This window comes from Pteropus alecto, unplaced genomic scaffold (genome assembly GCF_000325575.1).
Source record: "Pteropus alecto unplaced genomic scaffold, ASM32557v1 scaffold7, whole genome shotgun sequence".
In the NCBI taxonomy this organism is placed as follows: domain Eukaryota; kingdom Metazoa; phylum Chordata; class Mammalia; order Chiroptera; family Pteropodidae; genus Pteropus; species Pteropus alecto.
Window position 1 is genome coordinate 53590744 of NW_006494614.1, and position 23067 is coordinate 53613810.

General features: G+C 34.4%; 1 protein-coding gene across 1 annotated transcript in view; it reads right to left on the bottom strand.

The window, feature by feature from the left end:
• Positions 1 to 4838, bottom strand: part of DLG2 (discs large MAGUK scaffold protein 2) — a 657893-nt gene extending 653055 nt beyond the window's left edge. Inside the window, exon 1 of the mRNA XM_006926664.3 lies at positions 4334 to 4838. Within this exon, the coding sequence (XP_006926726.1) occupies positions 4334 to 4642 (309 nt within the window). The 5' untranslated portion in view covers positions 4643 to 4838. The remainder of the gene's footprint in view (positions 1 to 4333) is intronic.
• Between the last annotated feature and the right edge of the window lie 18229 nt (positions 4839 to 23067).

Genomic DNA, 23067 nt, shown 5'->3' on the forward strand with positions numbered 1-23067 from the left:
TTTACCTATAACATTATTTTATCATCCTAAGTTTTACAGCGGCAACAAATTACCCTTAAAAAAGTTAAGGAAGTGAAGTCACATAGAGCTAGCAAGTTCAAATTTAGGATTATCTAGCTCTAAAGCATACATCCTTTCCAAAGTGCTTCCCATTAATGAATGGATGTCTGTTGACAGAGTCACCAAACATTAGTATTGGCAGAGATAGGGAGGTTCGTTTAGGGAAAACTAGAGCCCAGAAAGCTTCAGAAACTGAAGCCCAGAAAGCTTCATTGACTGTGAAGCCTAGCACATAAGAGAGGGGCAAAGCAGGCACTGTTATCTGGGGTGACTCCATGCTGCTGACTCAATGGAGTCCTCATCAAGGCCCATCAGTCTCTCTGTGACCAATCTCCGCTCACCTCATGGGCTCCATGAGCAGTTCTACAGAGGCATCAGGGTGTTACATGTATTTCTGTTTTTGTTATTTTTGTCCCCAAAGTGTACGTCTCTTTGCTCACTTGATAAACACAAATTTTTTCAAGATTCAATTCAATTGAGCCCAAGTGTATTACTACCTTTATGAAGTCTTCACTGACTCAACTCTCTTCTCTTTTTAGAAAATCAGGAGTAATGAATTAAGGAATAGGTTATTATTATTAGCCAACTTTCTGTGGACTTATTATTCATTCATTTATTCATTCATTCCATAAATATTTATTGAGCCTCTACTATATGTAAGCACTGTGCTAAGTGCTTTACATGTATGTTAATCATTCCTCACTACAATCGTTTGAGTTCGGTACTATTTTTTTTCTCATTTTAGAAAACAGAAATTCCAGGCCTAAAAAATGCAGTATCATTAAAAAAAAAAAAGAAAGAAAAATATCTTGCTCTCTCACTTCTCTAAGGTCTCTCTGTGTCCAAATATACATTTACTATAGAATTTGTAGCACTCGCTGGAACTTTGTTTCACTTCCAAACTGTGATTTATGATGATGTAATTCTATGTATATAATGATATATTTGCTAAATATTATATACTATTAAAGACCATGAGCTCCACAATGGTAGGTAGAGGCAGTATCTACTTTGTTCACTATTATATCCACAGGGCCTGAGAGAGTGGCATGTAGAAGGCACTCAGGAAATGAAGAATAAATGAATGAAGAATAAATGAATGAAGAAAAAATGCATAGATTTCTGCTCTCCAAGTCTTCACCGTTTTGCGCTGACCTCCCTCCACCCGCCCCCGCCCCGGGTCAGTCTGCAAATGCCACATAAGCAATGATGAGGATTTATTTTTCCCCAAGGCCAACACTATTATCCTAGACATGCATTCTAGAACTCACTTCTGGACACTATAATTTTCCATTTTCTTACCTATTATTACGGCTATATTAATTTGACATATCCAAATGGAATGAAAACTTATTTGAGATGAGACAGAAGCTGTTGTTTAGTACTGCTGAGGAACAACATAATGACAGAGTCCTGTTAGTACACAGCACCCCGAATAACAGGAGTCTGGCAAGGAGCCTTGGGAGGAACTCAGGTCATTACGATGGCCTTCTATTTTAGCAGCCGGAAATCACACTGCTGATTTCCACGTAATACAGCAAATATCTCAGAGGGCAGGATCCCAGCTCCCAGACACTTATTAGCCCTCAGGCACGTTCTGTACCACATGTGGGTCCTTCAGCTATTCTAAAACATGCACTTCCATTCTCTCTGCTTTATCAAGGATTCCGTTTAGTATCATTAGCCTCCATACTTTGTTTTACAATGTTTCATACAATACCTCTAGTTAATTTAAAAGGTAAAAATATACTTGAAACCTATACAATTTTATTAACCAATGTCACCTCAATAAACTTAAAAATTTTTAAATAAAAAATAAAGGGTATAAATAGTATAACAAAATTCTCAAAACAGACAGTTTTAATGAACATATATTCATATACACTTATACTCTCTTGTTTTTGTGATAGTTTATGTGGGCATATAGTACTTACACATATCTGTATAATTCAAATATTAGATATATTCTGTAGATACATATGTAAATGCATACATATATATACATATCAGCATTTTGAGTATCTATCCTAAGTAAAAAAAATATACTTTATATAGAGAGAATGAAATGTTCTTTGTAAGAACAAGCTAGTACATTCTAGATGAGAAAAGAATATAGAACTTCATGTTTTATTTGAGTATATGTATATTCATGTGTACATAAGTATAAGTATATATACATAAGAATACATGAAAATGTCAATATACACAATGCAAGTAGTTAGGTATTATAGAGATATTTAAGTACATATATTAAAATCTATGTATATATGTGTATATAGACACACTAAAAATTATTCAATATAATATATTTGAAAGGGTACAGGAGTGAGATGAAGAGAAAAATTGATCAGTCTAGCTTAGTACATTTATGAGAGTAAGCTGGTAAAAGAATGAAAAGGTCAGGTGATAGAGAAGTGTCGCAACATTGAAGACCCTAAAAATATGATATTAAAACTCCATTTTTAAAAGATCATTGTTATTCATAGCCGATTATAAAGTATACATGTGAATAAAAGAGAAAATGTACAGAAATGTATATGCAAAAGAATAATGGGAGGTGGTAGCTGCTTCAAATTATTGTCTCTCATATGTCACTGGATCTTTAATTATAAGTGCAGAGAGTCTATTTCAATCATCTAAAACATTAAATGACTATAAATTTAAGGTAAGTAGGAGGCTGACTTTGTTAAAAACCAAAGAAGGAAAAAGTTTCCCTTGGTTAATAATTAAAAAAACTGCCGAGATTTTTAGAAAATGGTTATTATAATGTAGTATTTGAAATTTTGGTTTGGGAAATTATCATTTTTGAAAGTGTATTACATATTGGACAAAAAGATTGTAACAATAAAACAAACTTGCTTCTTCTACTCTGCAAAAACCATAAACTAGATGTGAGTTTGTCTTCTTTGCCTATGTGAGCCTTGAGAACATAATCTATACAGAGATATAGGTTAAAGACATTTAAACATGAGCATTTATTAAGAATATATAAAGACTTCAAAATTGTCGAGACCAGTTATTCAGCTTGGGATTGATGTTAACGTTAAAAAATAACTGAGTTTCCAAATGTCAGGCTCCATTTCAAGTTAGTTTAACACTAAAATGACAGTATATTCTTTATTTAAATCAGGATGCTAAGAGACAAGATATAAATGCATCAAAAGCCATATATTTGGCCAGGTATACGCAAATATATCATTAAGGTCTAGTGATATACAATATTCTTGGAAGCACTTTTCATAAAACTAACATAAAAATTAGAATGTTCTCTACACCTCTCAGATTATAACATTTTATTCATGATCAATATTCACTTTCCAATTATGCTAAAAGCATATGAAAATCAAGAAAGGATTTTTTTCTATAAACACTGCTTTTCTCTTTTCAATGCATATTTAAGAACAGTCATTGTTCTGTACTTATGACAGTGATTATAGGTGTATTTTACTTATTTTTATAGCATTTACAGAAAGTGGTTTTCTCTCTCTGGATGGAAGCAGAAAAAATGAAGCAATTTAATTTCAGGTAAAATGCTAGTAGTTTGGGGCAAGAATAAGCTGGGAACCAAATTAAGAGACTGCACATTTGCTTCAGGAATGCATTCTAGAAGAGAGTTATAGTTTTTAATATAAATAACCTATTGCTTCTTTATGAATAAATGAAATATTTGATTATTTTATTCTATGTGTAATCATCCTGTAGCTTGTTTCCAATTATTCCTTTTGTTTGTAAAATGAATTATTTTGTATAAACAAATTTTCTTCTCTATTACTTCAAAGGTATACAGCTTTATAAGAATAAAATTAGAACAGTATACTTCAAATCGTTATTTTCCATAACTGAAGAAATAAATATTCTTTTATCTTTAAAGAGATGGGAAGTATCTGATTAAAGTTCTTTTTCTCTTCTTTAAAATAAAAACGAACAAACAAAAAACCCCAGGCTAAGCAGAAAAGAAAAGTTAACGATTAGAAGTAAAAGTGCTGCTAAGACTATGATGCAGAAATAGTAAAATCATCTGAGGACTAGAGAAGTTGAACTTGGAGAAAAGTCACTAAAGAAACTGAGAACAGCATCCTTGGACTTTCGCAGGCCACCCAGAGGTTCACAAACATCTGTGAAAATGACAGGTTTTCTTGGCCTACCATTTTCCAAACAGACATACCCAGTCAACAAAGAGGACTCAGCAAAGTTTTGAAACCATCCTAATCTTACACAACTTGCTCTCAGTTTCTTCCAATTCTTAAGGGAAATTCATAAGGAAAAGGCTCACCTGTACTGGGCTGAACCAACCATGTGGGCAGGCACAATGCTCCCCACAAGTCCCTTTGCCCTTGGTGCTCGTCTTGTGGGGACTTTTCCGCACACTGTCCCACAAGGTGACCAGCTTGGTCCTGTTTGAAGCTGGGCCCCCGGATCCTGAGGAAGGCATGGTCTGAGAATTGTACCCGAGCCCCTGAGGGCTCCTCTGCCAGCCACAAGCGCAGTGGGCATCCCTGATCAGTGTGGGTGCACTCCTGCCGGCATCCATCCTATCGGACCCCCGGCTGCAGCTGTGTTGCTTGGTGAGGTATGCATTCATACTGCACTGATGCCTACTCTTTCCTTTGGTCAGCTCTGCACAGGAATGTCTCCTCCCTCACACCCCTTTCTTCCAGGCAGTTGTAAAAGTCTTTTTTTTCTCTCCCGTGGATCCCTCAGTATCTTTGACAGCTGCTACAAGCAGTGCATCGTGGGAGCGGTGGGAGCAGTGAGAGCAGCTCCGCACAGCATTATCTGCGGGCTGGTAGCTCTTTGTCAATAGATGACTCAACTCACAGAGCAACTTGACAGTATCCCTGCTCTAGGCAGAAGCAATCAATGCTCCACACAGCTGGGCTACAAGACTGTACACTGTGTTACAAACCCTTTTTGGATGGAGCCCCACAGTAAAGAATACTCTCTGCAATTTGGCATTCTAGCTTTTCCCTCTTCTAGCTGATCCTCACACAAAATACAGATCTTAGGAAAGACAACTTCTTATCAGACTAGCAGGACCCTTCTTCCCGGAAAGGGTGCATCTAGGCTGAAACAATATAGCATAAGCAATTTAAAATGATGGGAAAGTTAACCTGTCAAGGAATTTCCAACATTTACAGGAATCACTTATCTAGATACATATCTGCCAAGACAGACCAAATAATGAGGTAACTAAGAGCATCAAAATGAACTCCATGGACATTAATTCATTCAGAAAATCACTGAGCGCAAGCCCAATACTAAAGTTCTTTAAAATTGGGAAGTTTAATTTGTGTTAAATCATGATTATATATTATAATCTAAACATAGATTCTTTATGCTATGAATTATTATTAATTCTTTCTGATTCAAAATAAAGCATTTTTCAAAGTTCAAAACTGGTGGGTTGGCTTATTTTAACAGTGTTTTTTTTTCTCTTACCCCAAATTATTCTGAGGATTTTCTTTCAAATACTTTACCACAACAAATACATTCACCACAGAGAGAGTCTGCATTTTAAAGTGAAAGACACATCCAACTCTGCCATCCAGTATTTTGGTTTCCAAAGACAGAATTTTCGAATTCTTTCACTGAAAAATGAGTGAATCCTATCCAATTTAAAGCAATTGCCTTCCAAAGAGGACATTACTGTTTTAAAATTTTAGTATGATTGTAGAAGCCATACATAGTATTTCCAGTAAAGAGCAAAGCATTTGGATTTTTTATTTTGTTTGAAACGTTCTCCATCTATAGCCTAAACGTATATCCTTATCACATATCCCTAAGGAAATAATTTTGATTTGATTGGAAAGGAAGCTGCCTTCCATGTAGCACCAAACAGAAATGACAAAATCCCATGATATCATCATTTTACCTACAAACCACCAGATTCTATTTGATCCACCGTCGCAGTGGATTAACCAGGTGTTGGGACAGTATAGACCTTATTTCTGACTGAGTTGGCAAGATTCTTATTTCAAAAGCCAGGATTATAATATTTCAACACTAGGACCCACTGAATAAATTATCGTATAAATAAAAATCCAGAACAAAAGAAGTGGGATCTTCTCTCTCTGTGGATCTCCATGAGAGGGTTCTTTTCCAAATTCTACACAAGGGGTTGGTATTAGTACTTTACCTGACACAGCTGGTTTCTAAAATGTCTTTGCTAAATAATCATAACCCAATTGTATAAATTCAAAAGGCAGGCCCTGGCCTGTCATTGACCACATTTTCCCCAGTCATCTAGCTCACTGCTTGCCCAGCACATAGCAGTCTTAAAAATACTTTTTGTTTTGGGATATATAAATAGAAGGAATGAGTAGAGAAATGAAGGAATTGACCAACATTTTTTGAAAACAATATTTAATTCAGCAACGCTCCAGGAAAATAAGCTATTTTTTTTTTTTTTTTTTTAAGGTTAGCATCAGTGCTAGTTTTGATGTTAGGAAATTAGCCAAAAAAAAAAAAGAATACTTCAACTGTTGGGCAGAAATAACAATGGCATTAATGGCCTTTTTCCTGAAAGAGAATCAAGGAGTCAAGATCAATACATAAAAACCATAAAATTGAGGCAAATAGATCATGTGATACTCAGTGTAAAAATAGAAAGAGAAGAAAATCATTTCTTTCTCTCTTTCTCTCTCTCTCTTGCTCTTTTTTTCTTTCTCTCACCCTCCCTCATTCTCTAGGCTGAATCAAGGGATAATACCTGAAATAACTTCCGGGTGAAATGAATCCCTAGAAAACTTCATATTTGTCTAGTGTGACCATAATGCCTGATGCATGTCTATACAGTAGGACTTGATGTGATATGGCAATACCATCAACCTCAAATGAGAATGTCAGAAAGTGATAAGTTTGGCTCTCTCCAATCTTATCTAACCATAGATGCTTCTCTAATATTTCAGGCAGATATCATTGCTCAAAGGCCCATTAGCATCTTCAGGAAATGCATGCCCTGTTCTCACCCATTTGCTTCTCAAATATAAGAATCAATCTGCACAGGAGTAAGTCAGTGTGACTCCATTACAATTTTGTAATGGAGTGTGCAGCTTGCAGCAAGACAGAAAATTTCCTAGCTGGACACTACTCAAAATATTATAAATCTTTGTAGAGACCTAAATCTTCTAAGAATGGGTTGTTAATAATGATCTATTTCTTCCCAACACAAGGACAACAGAATTTGTTTTAATGATCTAAGCATGTCATTTCTATATAGACAAATAGATGTGGTAGGTTGCATGACTAATGTTACTTTCCTTCAAAGATCTTAAAGACCATAGCAAACTTTCATTAAACTTATTATAAGACTATATTAAAATTATTATTTCACTGTATTACATGTGAAATAATTCTAGCCTCACGTTTTCCCCTCTCCCCACATTTTTTTTTCTTTTCAAACATGGCATTTGGCTTTCCAAGTCTGAGGACAGATCATTTAAACAGATAAATATGGCCAACTAGCCCATTGTACCATGAGACAGACTTACTAATTAAACATAATTCAATTTGATCAACTGTAATTGGACAATTGTAATGACCATGAGATGACATGAAATTCTGGTCGAATAAGAATTAGTGGTGCACAAGTACACGTCCCGCTTATCATTGTGATTCACCATGGGCAGATGGTGCACAGGACAGTGCCTATATGAGATATATCTTACTGACCTCTCATTGACCTGGCACTGATGCCATAGAAGGAGTTTAAAATGAATATCCTGGCTTGATGAATTTACTAACAAATAAATAGCAAAGATGAATTACTAAATAAAGTGTACTGCACCAAAACACTACACAGATCTTTTTTTTCCAGAAAAAATTTCCTTCAGGCATTCTCTGCATATGAGAAATAAAAATAATTATAAAAGAAGAGCTAAGTGCTTGATCAGGGATGACTGGGTAGTAGAAGTCCTTTAGCAGACACAGTAATATATTAAATAATCATTCAATGGTATAAAGTACTACATATAATTTCTCTTAATTTGAAAAGTGTAGACAGTTTACTCCTATGACTATAAAGATCAGAGATGTTATAAATGTTAACAAATTAATATTCTCCTATACCTAATAACCTTTTTCCTAGGAAACCTTCAGATCCATGCAATCTACCTTTCTAAAGAGAGAACCAAGAATATTTAAGGCATTTTGGTCTCTGAAATTATCTCCAAAAGATTTAAACAAATTTAATCATAAATATTAGAGGCAAAATAAGTAGGAATAAACAGTGCAAAAGGATATATGCCTAATTGCTACAGAGATTTAGTCTGGACAGAAGATTTAATAGGTAAAAAAAGAGAAAGTTTTAAAATGTCTCCAATTCTCACTAATATGCTTGTATTCCACTGAGTATGGATGAGGAGAAGATTAATCTTAATTAATATAAGACTAAATTATAAAATAACTTTCAGGAAATGCAGATTTATTATAGTCTAACACAGTAACACTATTAGAGAAATAAGAACACAAGTTACATGATGTTTCTTAGAGAGGCTGAAAGGGATATGAATAAAAAAGTAATAATCATTTATAATTTACAAATTTTAGCAATTGAATCTAAGTGATAAACTACACTATTACAAGAAATTTGTTCTCATCCTTCAAGATTAGACTAATGTCACTTCTGTGAAGCTTTCCAGACACCCCCTGGCATATCCAGTTACACTCTACAATATTTGTATACTTGTCTGTGTAAATATCTTTCACATTTGTCTGTTTCTCTTAATTACCATGACGTCCTCTAGTCTGAGCTAGCATCATTTCTCAGTCGAACTGCTAAAACACCTTCCTAACTGGTCTCTGGCATCCACCTTTACTCCAATTCATTCTCACATTGTAGACAGAGTGACTTCTTCTAAAATGTGAATACTACCAGGCCCTGTCCTGCTTGATACCTACCAATAAAATCTCATTCTCCACGGATTTTTATCCCCACTGACAGCACAATCTTTAGTGGCTTGCATGGTCCTTAATCATGTCCTATGTGACCTGGCCTCTGCTGCTTTCACCAGTCTCATCTGTAACTCATCCCTGTACTCTACCCTTCAACCACATAGGCCTTGAATACCTGCACTTAGTCTCACCTGTGGTCATTGCACATGTTCTCTTCCCCTCTCCACACCTTCACATAATTCACTCCTACTCACCCTTCTGTATGGTCCATCAAGGAACAGCTTCCCGAAAGCCATGTCAAGGAAACATACAATACTCTCAAGAATGAACTTACTATGCAATGCAGCCTCAAAGCAAATCTCCCAGACCTTCCTTCAAACCAGACGGCCATCCCAAAGCCTCTTCTATTCAGAAATTCTGGAATCCTCTGTCTTCCAGAGTTCAACTCAAATATCACCTTTTTAAAAAAGCATTCCCTGGACATTATGTCCTATCCCCTTCCAGAACAGATCACGTCACCCTCCCAGTAAACTCTCATTTAGCACCTGTGTTTCTCTATTTCAACACTTACGATAACTGTATTTAAAATAAGAATTACACTATCACTTGTTTTGTGCCATTCTACTCAAACAGAATGTAAGTAATCACCATTAGAGAAGGGAGAGGCCTCTCTTTTTTGTAACTGTATCCTCTGAGCCAAGCACAAAGTAAGTGTTTAGTATTTAATAAAATACATCAAGTGAGAAAAAAACAGAAAACTGTCTTTCAGTTGTTATACGATCTTAGGTATTCAGGTCTGTGTTCTACCTCTCAGCGCAAAATGAATAAATAAGTTTTTTGAATTTAAACACAAAATAGCAATGTACTCTTAAGGGCATCATTTAAGTGAAACATTGAGTATGGCTGAGTGGTATAAGTGCATTAACTCATTTTTTTTTTTCTTTGAAGAAATTTGCTAGTGGTCTTATAATGCTAAGAAATAGAAACAGCTTCTGTTGATGTAAGTAAGATATTCATTCATAAAAGCTGAACTTCCTGATAGCTGTAATTTTCTCTCAAGTGTTGTCCAGTTGTTTTCCCTTTATAGCTAAATAGAGCAAAACAGGGAGTGGTTCCTTGAGTCAAAAGCCAGTAAGTGGGAAAGCAGGGAGAGAATCCCAAACTCCAACCACCTAAATCTCAATCTTCTTGGAATGGTATAATCCAAAAGGCATAGTGATTTCACAGAATATTAGACTATATTAGACAGCAAAAAGTCAAGATGACCCCTCCTCTTTCTCAACAACCAAGTCAGAAAGTTAAAGAAAATTAAACAGTATTATTATTCATAACAAGTACCTTATTTGGATCTTTTTAAATTGTGGTTAAAAAATATATGAGATCTACCAATTAATAATTTTTAAGTGTATACTACTGTTAAGCATAAGTACAACATTGTACAGCAAATCTCTAGAACTTTTCATCTTATGTAAATAAAATTCTATTCCCTTTTGAAAAGAAAAATCCTCATTTTTTCCTCCTCTCAGTCCCTGGCCACTACCATTCCAGTTTCTGCTTCTATAAATTTATTATTTTAGAAACCTCATGTAATATAAATAAAAATCATACAACATTTGTCCCTCTGTGACTTGCTTATTTCCTTTAGAATTATGTCCTCCTATTTCATCCATGTTATAGCATATGACATAATTTCTTTCTTTTAATGAAGAACATTTGATTGTATGTATATAGCACATTTTCTTTAATCATTCATCTGTCAATGGATATTTAGGTTGTTTCGACATCTTGGCTATTGTGATAATGCTTCAATGAACACAGAAATGCAAATATCTCTTTGACACCCCAATTTCAATCCTTTCAGATAAACAAACAGAAGTGTGGTTGCTGGATCATATGATAGTTTTATTTTAATTTTTTTGAGGAACCTCTGTTTTCCGTAGCAGCTAAGCCATTTTACATTCCCACCAACTGTGTACAAAGGTTCCAATTTCTCCACATCCTTAACAAACTTATTTTGTTTTTGTTTTATAATGGTTATAATTAACAAGTCTGAGCTTTGTTCTTCCTTCTCAAGATTATTCAGGGTCTTCTGTGTTTCCACATGCATTTTAGCATTTTTTTTCTATTTCTGTAAATAATGCCATTGGAATATTTACAGAAATTGTATTGAATCTGCAGATTGCTTTGATAAGTATAAGCGTTTTTTAAAATGTTGTCTTTCAATCTATAAACATTTATTTGTGTCTTTTATTTCTTTCATCAAAATCTTGTAGATTTTAGTGTACAAGTATTTTACTCCTTTGGTTAAATTTATTCTGGTGTTTTTATTCTTTTTGATGCTATAGTAAATGAGATTGTTTCTTACTTTCCTATTCAAATTGTTGATCATTAGTGTATAGAAACAAACTAATTTTTGTATATTGATTTTATAACCTACAACTTTACCGAATTTGTTTATTCATTCTAACAGTTGTGTGAGTGTGTGGGATCTTTGGGGTTTTCTATGTATAAAATCATGTTACCTCTGAATAGAAATTATTTTACTTCTTCTTTTCTGATTTGAAAGCATTTTGGTTTTCTTGCCTGACTCGTCTGGCTAAGACTTCCAGTATAACACTGAATAGAAGTAGCAAGAGTGGACATCCTTATCTTGTTCCTAATCTTAAAGGAAAAACTTTGAGTTTTTGTCATTGAGTATGATGTTGCTTTTCATATGTGGCCTCTCTTATGTTGAGGTAATTTCCTTCCATTCCTAGTTTGTGGAGTGTTTTACTATGAAAGAATGTTAAAATTTATCAATTTTTTTTTGTTTTTTTAATCTGTTGATGGTCATGTGATTTGTATTCTTTTCTGTTAATGTGGTATATCACATTGATAGATTTTTTCATCTTGAACCATCTTTACAACCTGGGGATAAATCACACTTGGTCATGATGCATTATCTTTTAAATGTGCTGTCAAATTCAGTATGCTGGTATTTTGTGTAGAATTTTTGCATTTATTTATCCAGAATATTGGCCTGAATTTTTCTTTTCTTGTGATATCTTTTTTTCTGGCTTTGGTATTATAATAATGTGGCCTCATAAATCTGGAAGTGTTCCTGCTTCTTTAATTTTTGAGGAGCTTGAGAAGGATTGACATTAATTCCTCTTTAAATATCTGGTAGGTTTCACCAATGAATCCATCTGGTCCTGGGCTCTTTTTCCATTGGGAGTTTTTTGTTATTGCTTCAATCTCCTTATTAGTTACAGGTCTGTTCAGATTTTTTTTTTTTCATGATCCAATCTTCATAGATTTTAAGTTTCTAGGAATTTGTTTATTTCTTTTAGGTTATAAAATTTGTTGGTGCATAACTGTTCATAGTAGTCCTAAACTAACCCTTTTCATTTCTGTGGCATCAATTGTAACATCTCTTTCAGTTGTTTTTATTTGAGTTTTTTCTCTTTTTTATTAGTTAATGTAGCTAAAGGATTGTCACCTTTAGTTTACCTTTTCAAAAAACAGCTCTTTGTTTCATTGATTTTTTTTTCTATTTTGTACTCCTTTTTTTTTTTTCCCCCCGTTTTAATCCTCATCATTTCCTTCCCCTTGCTAACACTGAGTTTGGTTTGTTCTTATTTTTCTAGTTCTTTGAAATATAAAGTTAGGTTGTTTATTTTATATTTTTTTTCTTTTTTAATGTAGGCATTTATTACTATAAACTTCTCTTTTCATACTGTTTTTGCTACATCCCATAAGTTTTAGTATATTTGTTTTTGTTTCTATTAGTTTCAAGATATTTTGAATTTCCCATTTGCTTTTTTCTCTGAACTATTGGTTGTTCTAGAATGTGTCATTTAATTTCCAAATATCTGTGAATTTTCCAGTTTTCCTTCTACCATTGATTTCTAGTTTCATTCCATTGTGGTTGGAAATATAGTTGGCATAATTTCAATCTTCTTAACTTTGTTAAGATTTGTTTTGTAACCTAACATGTGATCTATCCTGTAAATGTTCCTTGTGTACTTGAGAAGAAGGTGTATTCTGCTACCATTGGATGGAATGCTCTATATATGTCTGTTAAGTCCCTTTTTAAAAAAAATAAAATAAAATTATTGCAGTGACATTAATAAAATCAAGTAAGTTTCAAGTGTACAACTTAACAATATATTATATATATATATTTCATTGGGTGTTCACTGCCCAAACTTAAATTTCCTTCTGTTACCTATCTAACTCTCCCTCCTCTCATTCCCTCTGGTAACCACTAATCCACTGTCCATATCCATGAGTTTGTCATGTTTGTTTGTTGCTTTCAATTTTAAATCCAACGTATGAGTGAGGTCCTTTTGATTTATAAGGTTGTTTAACTCCTCTGTTTCCTTATTGATCTTCTGCCTGGCTGTTCTACCCATTATTGAAAGTCAGGTATTAAAACTCTCTACTATTATTGTGTTGCTGTCTATTTCTTCCTTCAGTTCTGCCAGTGTTTGCTTCATGTATTCGTATGCTTTGATGTTGTGTGCATATATATTTATAATTGTTATATCTTCTTGGTGAATTGATACTTTTATCATTATGTAATGTCTTTCTTTGTCTCTCTTGACAATTTTTAACTTAGTTTATTTCTCTGATATAAGTATGGTCACCCCAACTACCTTTTGGTTACTATTTCACTTTTAGCCTACAAATGTCTTTAAATCTAAAGTGAGTCTCTTAAAGAAAGTGAATAGTTTAATCTTGTTTTAATTATCCATTCAGCCACTCTATGTTTTTTGATTGTAGGATATAACGCATTTACATTTAAAGTAACTATTGATGGGGAAGAACTTCCTATTGTTATTTCATTCATTGTTTTCTGTCTCGTAATTCTTTTGTATCTCTCTGCTCTTGGTATTTTCTTTTGTGTTTCATTGATATTTTTGTACATTTAATGATTTGATTCCTTTCTCATTTTCTTTGTATATTATCTATAGGTGTTTTCTCTGTGGTCACGTAAAACTTCTTATAGTTATAACAATCTACTTTAAGCTGATAGAATGATAACAATTCAATTTCAATTATATACTCTATACTTACTTTCTCCCACACTTTGTTATTAATGTTACAAATTACATATTTTTGTATTGCACATTTATTAATGTATTTTTGTTGTTATAGTTATTTTTTATACTTTTGTCTTTTAACTTCTTTAGTTCTTAATACAGGAATTATAGCACTAAACACTGAGCTTAGTGCATATATCAATATGCTCTTGTCCAAGCTTTAATCAACTTGAAAGTAAATTTAAATATTCAAAGTATATTGATTTAAATGGGGGGGGCTCTTGATCAGACTCTTGGGAAGCTAATGTTTGTAACATACAAAGTATGTGGTTTCCAAAGGCCAATCTCCCCAATCTTCCAATGCTAGATGTTCTATTGACTCTTTCCTGAGTGCCAGGGGCAGACAAGATAGTGTAGGAGAGTGTGGGGGCCCTAGGCAGGGTCAAGTCGTGTCATCCCCTGTGCTAAATTGCGTGAGGGAGAAAATGCATAAATAATAATATGTGCAAAAATAACATTATAGTATTGACTCATAACTGAAGAAAGAGGGGGCGGGAATCGAATAGAAGGAAAGAAGGAAGGAAGGAAAGAAGGAAGGAAGGAAGGAAGGAAGGAAGGAAGGAAGGAAGGAAGGAAGGAGGGAGGGAAGGAGGGAAGAAGGAAGGAAAAGAGGGAGAATGAAAAGAAGAAAGCAAAGGCGGGGAGAACAGTTGCAAAGTGAGTAAAGAAATCTCTCAGGAAAGATAAAACATAAAAGTCAGGTAGAATAATGCTAACTGGAACAAACATAAATGGACTGTCTTGACTGTGAGGTAATCTGACACATACCACCAACGTCCCCTTGAAGCAATTTACCTGGCTTTTTGGAATTGTCACACCCAGAATTTGAGAGATAGCCATGATCTGAAATCAATCTTTCTTTGGCCTAAGTTTTACATGGTCTTATTTTTCTGATGAATGACTTGTAATAAATATTTTCTAAATTTAACAAAAGGTTAAAAAAACTTCTGAGTTAAAATAAGTCAGATTCTGACTTGTCAGAAGTAATTCATATGTGGATTGGCCTAAAGGAAAGGATGTGGATTAATAGAAATGACAGGTCTTCTTCTAGCCTGAATGATCTTTCCTTGGAGACTTGACATTTTAGTAAAGTTTTACCTACTTGGCTTTGCTTTGACCTGTACATTTAAAATTTACATTTAATTATTCATCACCTCCTTTGTGAGTCCACATTATTTTGCTTTTCTGATTTTCATTTCATTCGATAAATATTTATTGACTGCCTATTCTGTACTAGGAACTATGCTAGTGATAGAGTAGTGAACTGTAGACAGGATAGCAATTTAGCAGGGCAGAATTCCTTGAATAAACAAGTGTACTGAGTGGTAAAAGGGAGACATACAGGGACAATGTGAGGGGTCTCCCCTGCTACTGAACTTGTTCCCTTATGGTAAGTTTTATAATTACATGAGGGCGTGTTTATCTTTTCTACTAAATTATAAGGTTCTCAAGAGCAAGGACCATCTTTGATTTATAAATGCACACCCTCATTGCCATTGTCTCACAACATAATTCTTATTGCTCAGTAAATACTTGTTAAATTAAACTTGGAAAATATGGGACTTGAGTTTAGGAAATATGCTCTAGTTCTAACTCTGCTGCTAACTAGCTCTCATCTTAGATAAGTTACTATAACTCGCTAAATTTTAATGACCTCATTTGTAAAATTAAGGAAGTGGACTAAAAAGTCTTATATTTAGTGGTTGCTGAAAGACAGGCGTAGCTGAGTAATGCTCTTACGGGCAGTAATGTCGTTACGTTTAATCACAATACCTCTCAAATGACTGCAGAAAGATAGATGTAATATGTAATTTTTATTAAAAACATTTAGGTTTATTATTAACACATAGCAAGGTGGTTCAAAAATATGGCATGGTGAATTTTTTGGCTTACATTCTCAATTTTACATTCTTTCAATAAGAGTTTGCTAAATAAGGAGACAGTAGAACACAGTGGTTAGAAAGATGGCCTCTGAAGTTTCATTGTGAAATCCATCCTACCTCAACCACTTATTTAAAGATTGAGACAAGCACCTTCTTCCCTTTCTTAATAGCTCTTCACTGTACCTAAGAGTTGAGAACATTTTAATTGATGCATTAATATTTGAAGTCTGATGAAATTTCTCCCACTCAATCGTTTAAAACATATTTTTGTATAATTTAAAGCTTTGTACATTTATGTACTTATTTTCTTCCAGTCATAATAGATGAGGCGTAAACTCTAGAATTAGACTTCTGAGTTTATATAACCACTTTGTGTCTCAGTTTCCTCATCTATAGATAAGGTTCATAATAGTTTCTACCTCATAGAATTGATGTAAAAATAACACGAGTTAATTTTTATAAAGTACTTAGCATAGTACCTGTCACCCAATAATATATAAGAAGCTTTATCCATCATCATCATCAACACTACCATCGTTCTCATCATCATTCTCATCATTATCACCCTTCCTATTACAATTATAAATTCCAGAGGCTGATATTTAAAAATTCTGCAGTGCCCATCTATAGATGCACAATAAAGATCAATCGATTTATACTGAATGTCAGATTTCCATATTGAGCCTAAACTTATCTTCCTAATTTATATTTTTGAATTGGGCATTCTTGCCCTGGGCCAGGTGCTAAATAACACTATCATTAACAATATGCTGAGTACTTACAATGTGTCCTAAGCACAGGTATTTCATTTGATTCTAATAACCATGTATGATAAACACTGAGATGTCAATCTAAGATACAGATATTGGCTAATAAAGATTCTATAATTTCCCACGGCCATAGCATTAGTAAGAAGTGTAACCAGGAATAAAATTAAAGTTTATACAACACTGGAGCCCATGCATGAAAATCTGTGCAAAACAGCAACTCATTGTTATGTTAGACTTTGGTTTTAGAAAATACTATTATATCCTTTACAGTATATGGTAGGCAGGAAGGGGGGAAAACTGCAGTTCATGGTTGTAAAATCATGTGTCTAGGCTTAGACAGCTGATAAGTGAAATTGTTGGAACCAGAATTCAAAGTTCAGTGTTGTCCAAAATTTTTCCATTATTCCATCCCACACTTCTTTTCTAGAATGAACACGACATCTTGTCACTCTCTTTGCCATCAAAAAATGGGAAAAAAGATAAGAAACATTTAGTAAACATAGAATTTAAGTTTTTAAGTTTGGTGTTAGTGAAATAATTTGTATTTGCCTTCTCTGTTCCTATTTATGATCCTATGGAAAGGATTAATCAGGATTTTGAGAGGTCTGAAGGAAATGTCTTCTTAAGCTTGAATGGCTGAAATAAAAATAAAGTTTCGTCTTAATTATATTTCCTCATTCAAGTCCAGGAGCAGCTGCAGTTTCTCGCAGCCATGAGAAAGAGGTTTGAGTTTATGTAAACTTCACTTATGACTATAGAAGGACTTTAATCACAGCAGCTGCATTACCATTTATTGATTAGCTGCTATGAATGTGCCAAGAAATACACAGAATAGAGCTTTTTGACAGCCCTGAAAGGAAGTGTTATTATTCCCATTTCTAGATGAAAAACATGAGGTTTAGATAAATAATTGCTCAAGGTCATGCAGCTATTCAACGGCAAAGTCATGATTCAAATCCAGATCAGTCTGATTCTAAATCCCGATATTTCCTACTCTACCACATTGCTTTCCTCAAAAAACAAAACAAAACAGAAAAATAGTGAATCAAAGTGATACGAATCTTCTACCTTCCTTTGGCTGATATAAGTACTTTAAATGTTTAACTCTGAGTCAAGCTGTGGAGGCTTTGGGAAAACAACTCAAACTCTAATTATATAAAACCTGTGTTGGTGAGAAGCCCAAGCAGAAATGAGTTATCAGTTACTTTGGGGTGGAGTTCTTCGCCACCTGACGGTGAATATTCATTTAGGCCTGCTGGGCTAAATGAAATGTGGTATCGTACACCCAAATGCCAAAGTGCCCGCTGTGAGAACTTTTGAGCAAATTTTCTTTATTCTAGATCTCACTCATAAGCCAACAAAGCAGATAATATATGCAAATTATCTGTAGGTTGGGTTCTGAAGAATTGATATTGGGCCCAAGACACCTGCTTAGAGCACAAGTACTGACACTGAAAATACATTTGAGAGAATTCACCTCATGCAAATTTATTAGCATGTGTTTAACAATAAAATATTTTCTTCAGAAAAGTCATTTATTTGATTCTTGAAATAAAATCAATTATCTGATATTTCTTCCTCCTTATTTTTACAATTTCCCATTGAAGGCAACAATATTGCTTTTCCTCTTTATGCAGGTAATGTGTAGCCAGTCTGGAGGACAATGGGGGAACTTATTGTCTCTTTGCATCCAATCTTCTAGGTGCCTTTTTTCAATTAAGCAGGTGGCACATCAGAAACAGCATCTCATTCTACCTGGAGAAAGTAACTAGTACATACAGTTACTGTGCCATAGTGGGCAGGCCCCCTTTCAGCTCCAGAAAGCACCAATCCATTTGAGATAGAAATAAACCTCATTCAAGGCAGAAAAGAAAGTGAATCAAGGCCAGTAAGACAAATCCTTCCAGAGGGGAGTATCCAACAGGAAGTCTCAATTATAGAGCTATAGTTCAGGCTCTTGATGAAACCCAACAGAGCCCAGGTGAGTGGCTGAGTAGAAATTTTGCACACCTGAATATCATTTACAGCTACCATTTGCACTTCTGCCCACTTTTCAGACATTCCTATGGCTTTACCTAACAACTGCCTTTTGGCTGTTCTCATGCAAAATCCCTGTTGCTCTACACAGAACTCTGAGGATAAATGGGAAGGACTAACACTCCTATGGTATCTTGGTCAAAGGAAAGGTCTTTTGACAACTGCACAAAAAAATTAAATCATGCTGTTAAGCATCTGCATTCCAAATGGTTCCCCAACTAGTGAAAACAAGCACTTTTGACTGAAATTAGACTCTGACTAAAGTATGTTCTTTTATAACCTATGGCCATGTTAACTGTTGGCTTTGGTCCATGACTTACATGGCATTCAGTTGGTCATTAACTTCTTTGTGACAATGCTGATCTCTGCTACATCCTTCTACTGGTCCAGAAAGGTTCTGGCCTCTTTTCAAAGATAAGCTAAAGCAATCTGGTACCTACTTCTGGTACCTAATAACTTTGGTAGTTAATGTGTACAATTAAGTTATAGGAAAGTATAAGGCTATTTACACTTTTTTTCTTAAAGCCAAGCTTTTTAAGTGAGAATGAAGAAATCATCATAAGTATAGCATTCATAATAAAATAGATCTGTCTTCAAACAAACAAAAACATAGAAAGGATACCACCATTATCTTAACATTAAAATCCATAATGCTTAGCTTTACATTTCAATTTTCTGGAAGTTGGTTCTACGAACCTAAGTGTTTAGATCTCTAATCGTCATAATATCACATATACTGGGAATTACCTTATTCTAAGCATATGAGATCTTAGACAAATCATTTAAAGTTTACCAGCACCTAGAGATAGTATGGTCACAAAAACAATGACACTTTTAAGAATAGTGGGGTTCAGATAAACAGCTGAATTGTGTATATGAACATGTGTTGTTGAGGGTGGGAGTGAGGGCAGAGAAGAAGGTGATGGCTGGGGGTATCTGCTACCAAACTATAAAATCTGCTTACATTTGGGATATTTCCATATACCCTGCAGGCTAGCATATCCCCATAATATCCAAATATTAAACAGAGTTTCCCAGAGCAGCAGCCTTTGGAACCTTCACTACATCCATACGTATTTTGGAAATTATTCTCACAGCCTCCTTCTTTAATATTATGCCAATCTCATATTTCAGTCTCTTGGACTCTCACACAAAGTCAGGATACGGACAAGTTTTTGTTGTTGAAATCCTGAAATGTTTGGCTTTTATGTAAATGATGCCCATACTTTTCCAGAGATAAACCCTAGAACTTTTAAGGTCTGATCTTCATTAGTGACTATATAAGTATGGTGTTCTTAGGGGACACTCCTGTGCATTTTGCTAGTTCTTCCACATGACTTATTGCTATTCTTACCCATGAGCAGATACAGAGGTATTAGTTTACCAGAGGGAAATGACATATGACATAGTTTTCTGTCTCTATTAGCTTTCAGGCGTACTGTTGCCTGTTGACATTTTTAATTCTCAAAGGCAATGTAATATTGAAATAGTTGAAACCTGTTTGTTTGTCTACAACATTAAGAACCAAATATAGGAAACAATTAAGAGTAGAGAATTTTGTTAAATAAACATTAATTTTATGCTTACTATAATCCAACATTGTTCCTGATATTCAGTTTACAGCAATGTATAAGCAAGATATTATCCCTGCCCTGAGGTTGATTTCAGACTAATGGTAAAGACCTTGAACAAATAACTAGACATATAATCGTTTAATTACAACTTTAATAATGGTGATAAAGAAGAAGTGTAACGGCTATGAGAATATTTAAAAGAGGTTTTAGGGACAGCTTCCCTGAGGAAGTAACATTTCAACCAAGGAAACTGGTGTATATGAAAGTAAAATCTGTTTGACTCTTCATCAACTTGGCAAATAAAATCAGAATGTATTAAATTAATTCACAGTCTGAAATGTATATAGCTACACACGTGCGCACTCGTGCACATGCACACACACCACACACACACACACACACACACATTCCAAAATGCAAATAGCTAAAATTTACAGCCCCAAATGCCTGTTTCCTTATTATTTAAAATTGATGCCAGCCAGAATCAAGTCATAGCCTTATATTTTAAATAAAATCCTCTACTACAAATAAATAGATAAATAAAGCAAAATAGCAAGGAAGAAAGAGAGAAAAGGAAGGAAGGAAAGGAGACAGGGAGGAGAAGGTGTGCAACAATTTAACATGGCTTCAAAATAATACAAGAAGTTTATACCATTATTGGCCACTGCACTGGGTAGCAATACTGTGCTGTATGGATTAAAAAAATCCAGGCCTTTCTTATTTTGATAACAAGGACATACCCCAGGTGAGAATTATTGAAATATTTGTTGAGTAAAAGTCTGGCATTACTTACAGATATCTAAGGACTTCTGGACCAAACATCTATGCTGAGATGGCTCTTTTAAAGCAATATGAGTATGGTGAAGATTTCAAACCCTTTAATCCTCCAATTTGTAACTCCCTATCATTTCTAACGCTCTACGCTGCTAATTATATGATCTTTGACTTAAGAGTACTTAAAAGCTCAGAAGGAAGAAATATAGTTAAATCTGAGCTCCGCCATCTAACAGTTATGGTTTCTCAGACGTCATTTAACATCTCTCAGCCTCAGTCATCTCATCTGTGATATAAGAATGATGCTTATCTTTTAGAATTGTTTTGAGTATTAAATGAGGTAATGCTTGTAAAGAACATAGCACCGTGCCTATCTGGTACACTGTAAAGGATCAAATTTAGAATGCTTAGTGGTGACTATGAAGAAGCCTATTGCAATGACAGGGCTAGATTAAGACATTTAATAAATTACCCTAAGCCCTGAAAAGATTACTAGCCCCATCAATATAATTAAAAATAAATTTTTACTCTTTGAATTAATGTCATTCATATTTATGCTGCAATTAAAATGCTTCTTTCTAGATTCTTTCTTATTGCAAAAGTTTGGGTATGTTTACCAATAAGGCCTTTACTCAATTTTTGATACCCATGCTTTGCTAGTTCTCTAAGAATATCCTTAGTTTGCCTATCTAGTAATTCAACATTGTACAACACAAAGATTGGGGGATATTAAAAAAAAAGATCAAGGAAAGTGATTTCTCTGACTAAACACTATAGCAACTGGAGGATAGCTGTTGCAGCCTCTTAACGGAGAACTATATGATTTCTTTTTAATATATTTATTCATTTAAATTAGTTTCAAGTATACAGTACTTTGGTTAGACATCTATACGATTTCTTTATCTCCATTTCTCCTTTTTCCTCAGCTTTCTACTGCAAGTCCAGTGTCTATCGTACTTGATTCAATCAGTTCCTCCCAACCAATTTTAACCCTCAGCTGACCCCATGCCTGCTTACCTTGTCACAAAAGAGTGCCTACCCAGGTAATGACCAGAAATTTATAAAGTTTGCTCCCTTACTTACTTAGACTCACAGTTTGCCCTTATAGAGTCCTCTTATCAAGACCACTAAGCCCCGTGATAGTCATATGAATCAACTTCCTCTCCTGGCTTCTGATTTTTAACTCATTTTCTTTGCTCTTATAAGGCCTTTCCCACTGGTGGGCCATCATTTCTAGTGCTAAGTCTCAAGTCAGCAACCACATTAAATAACCAGCATGGTACACCAGGAGCCAAGTCTGGGAAGACAGCCAGTCTTTTCACCCTGAAGAAAGCCTATGGCTATGTAGCTTTTCTGGGTTGGAGACATACCGAGCATGGATGACTATAGCAAAAGGGGAGAAGGAAAAGATAAGCTTGAATTTGCTGAGGGAAGGTATAACTGCATATCCATGAATTAAATATTCTTACCCATATCTTCATATCTCTCAATTTCCAAACTCAATCTAAGGAAAAACAAGCATGTTCTCTCTCTCCCCCTCCACGTACACACACATATATACCAGATATACCTATATGTATGTATTACATATTATATAATATATATACACACTGTATTAAGTTTTTTGTGATCTTGATAAAAAATCAGTTTGTGAGATTTCACTATAATAAACATGACCTGAGTCTGACATTCTTTATCAGGATAATTTTCTTTCATCTTTATTCTATTGTTTAAAATATGCACATTTTATGTGAACATGGGCAAATGTGTTAAACTCTATAAGCTTTAGTTTACTTATGTATAAAATTAGGCTTTATAGCAGTATCGACCCCATAGAGATGTAATAAAAGCAGAACCCAGAATCCAAACCCATATGGCCTGACCTCAGGGCAGAAACTGTGGTTGGTTCACTATCGTTAGTACTTAATAGAAGTTGGCTATCATTACTACTATTATTGTAATTATTGCATTCCTGGCAGAGCAATTAGAAAAT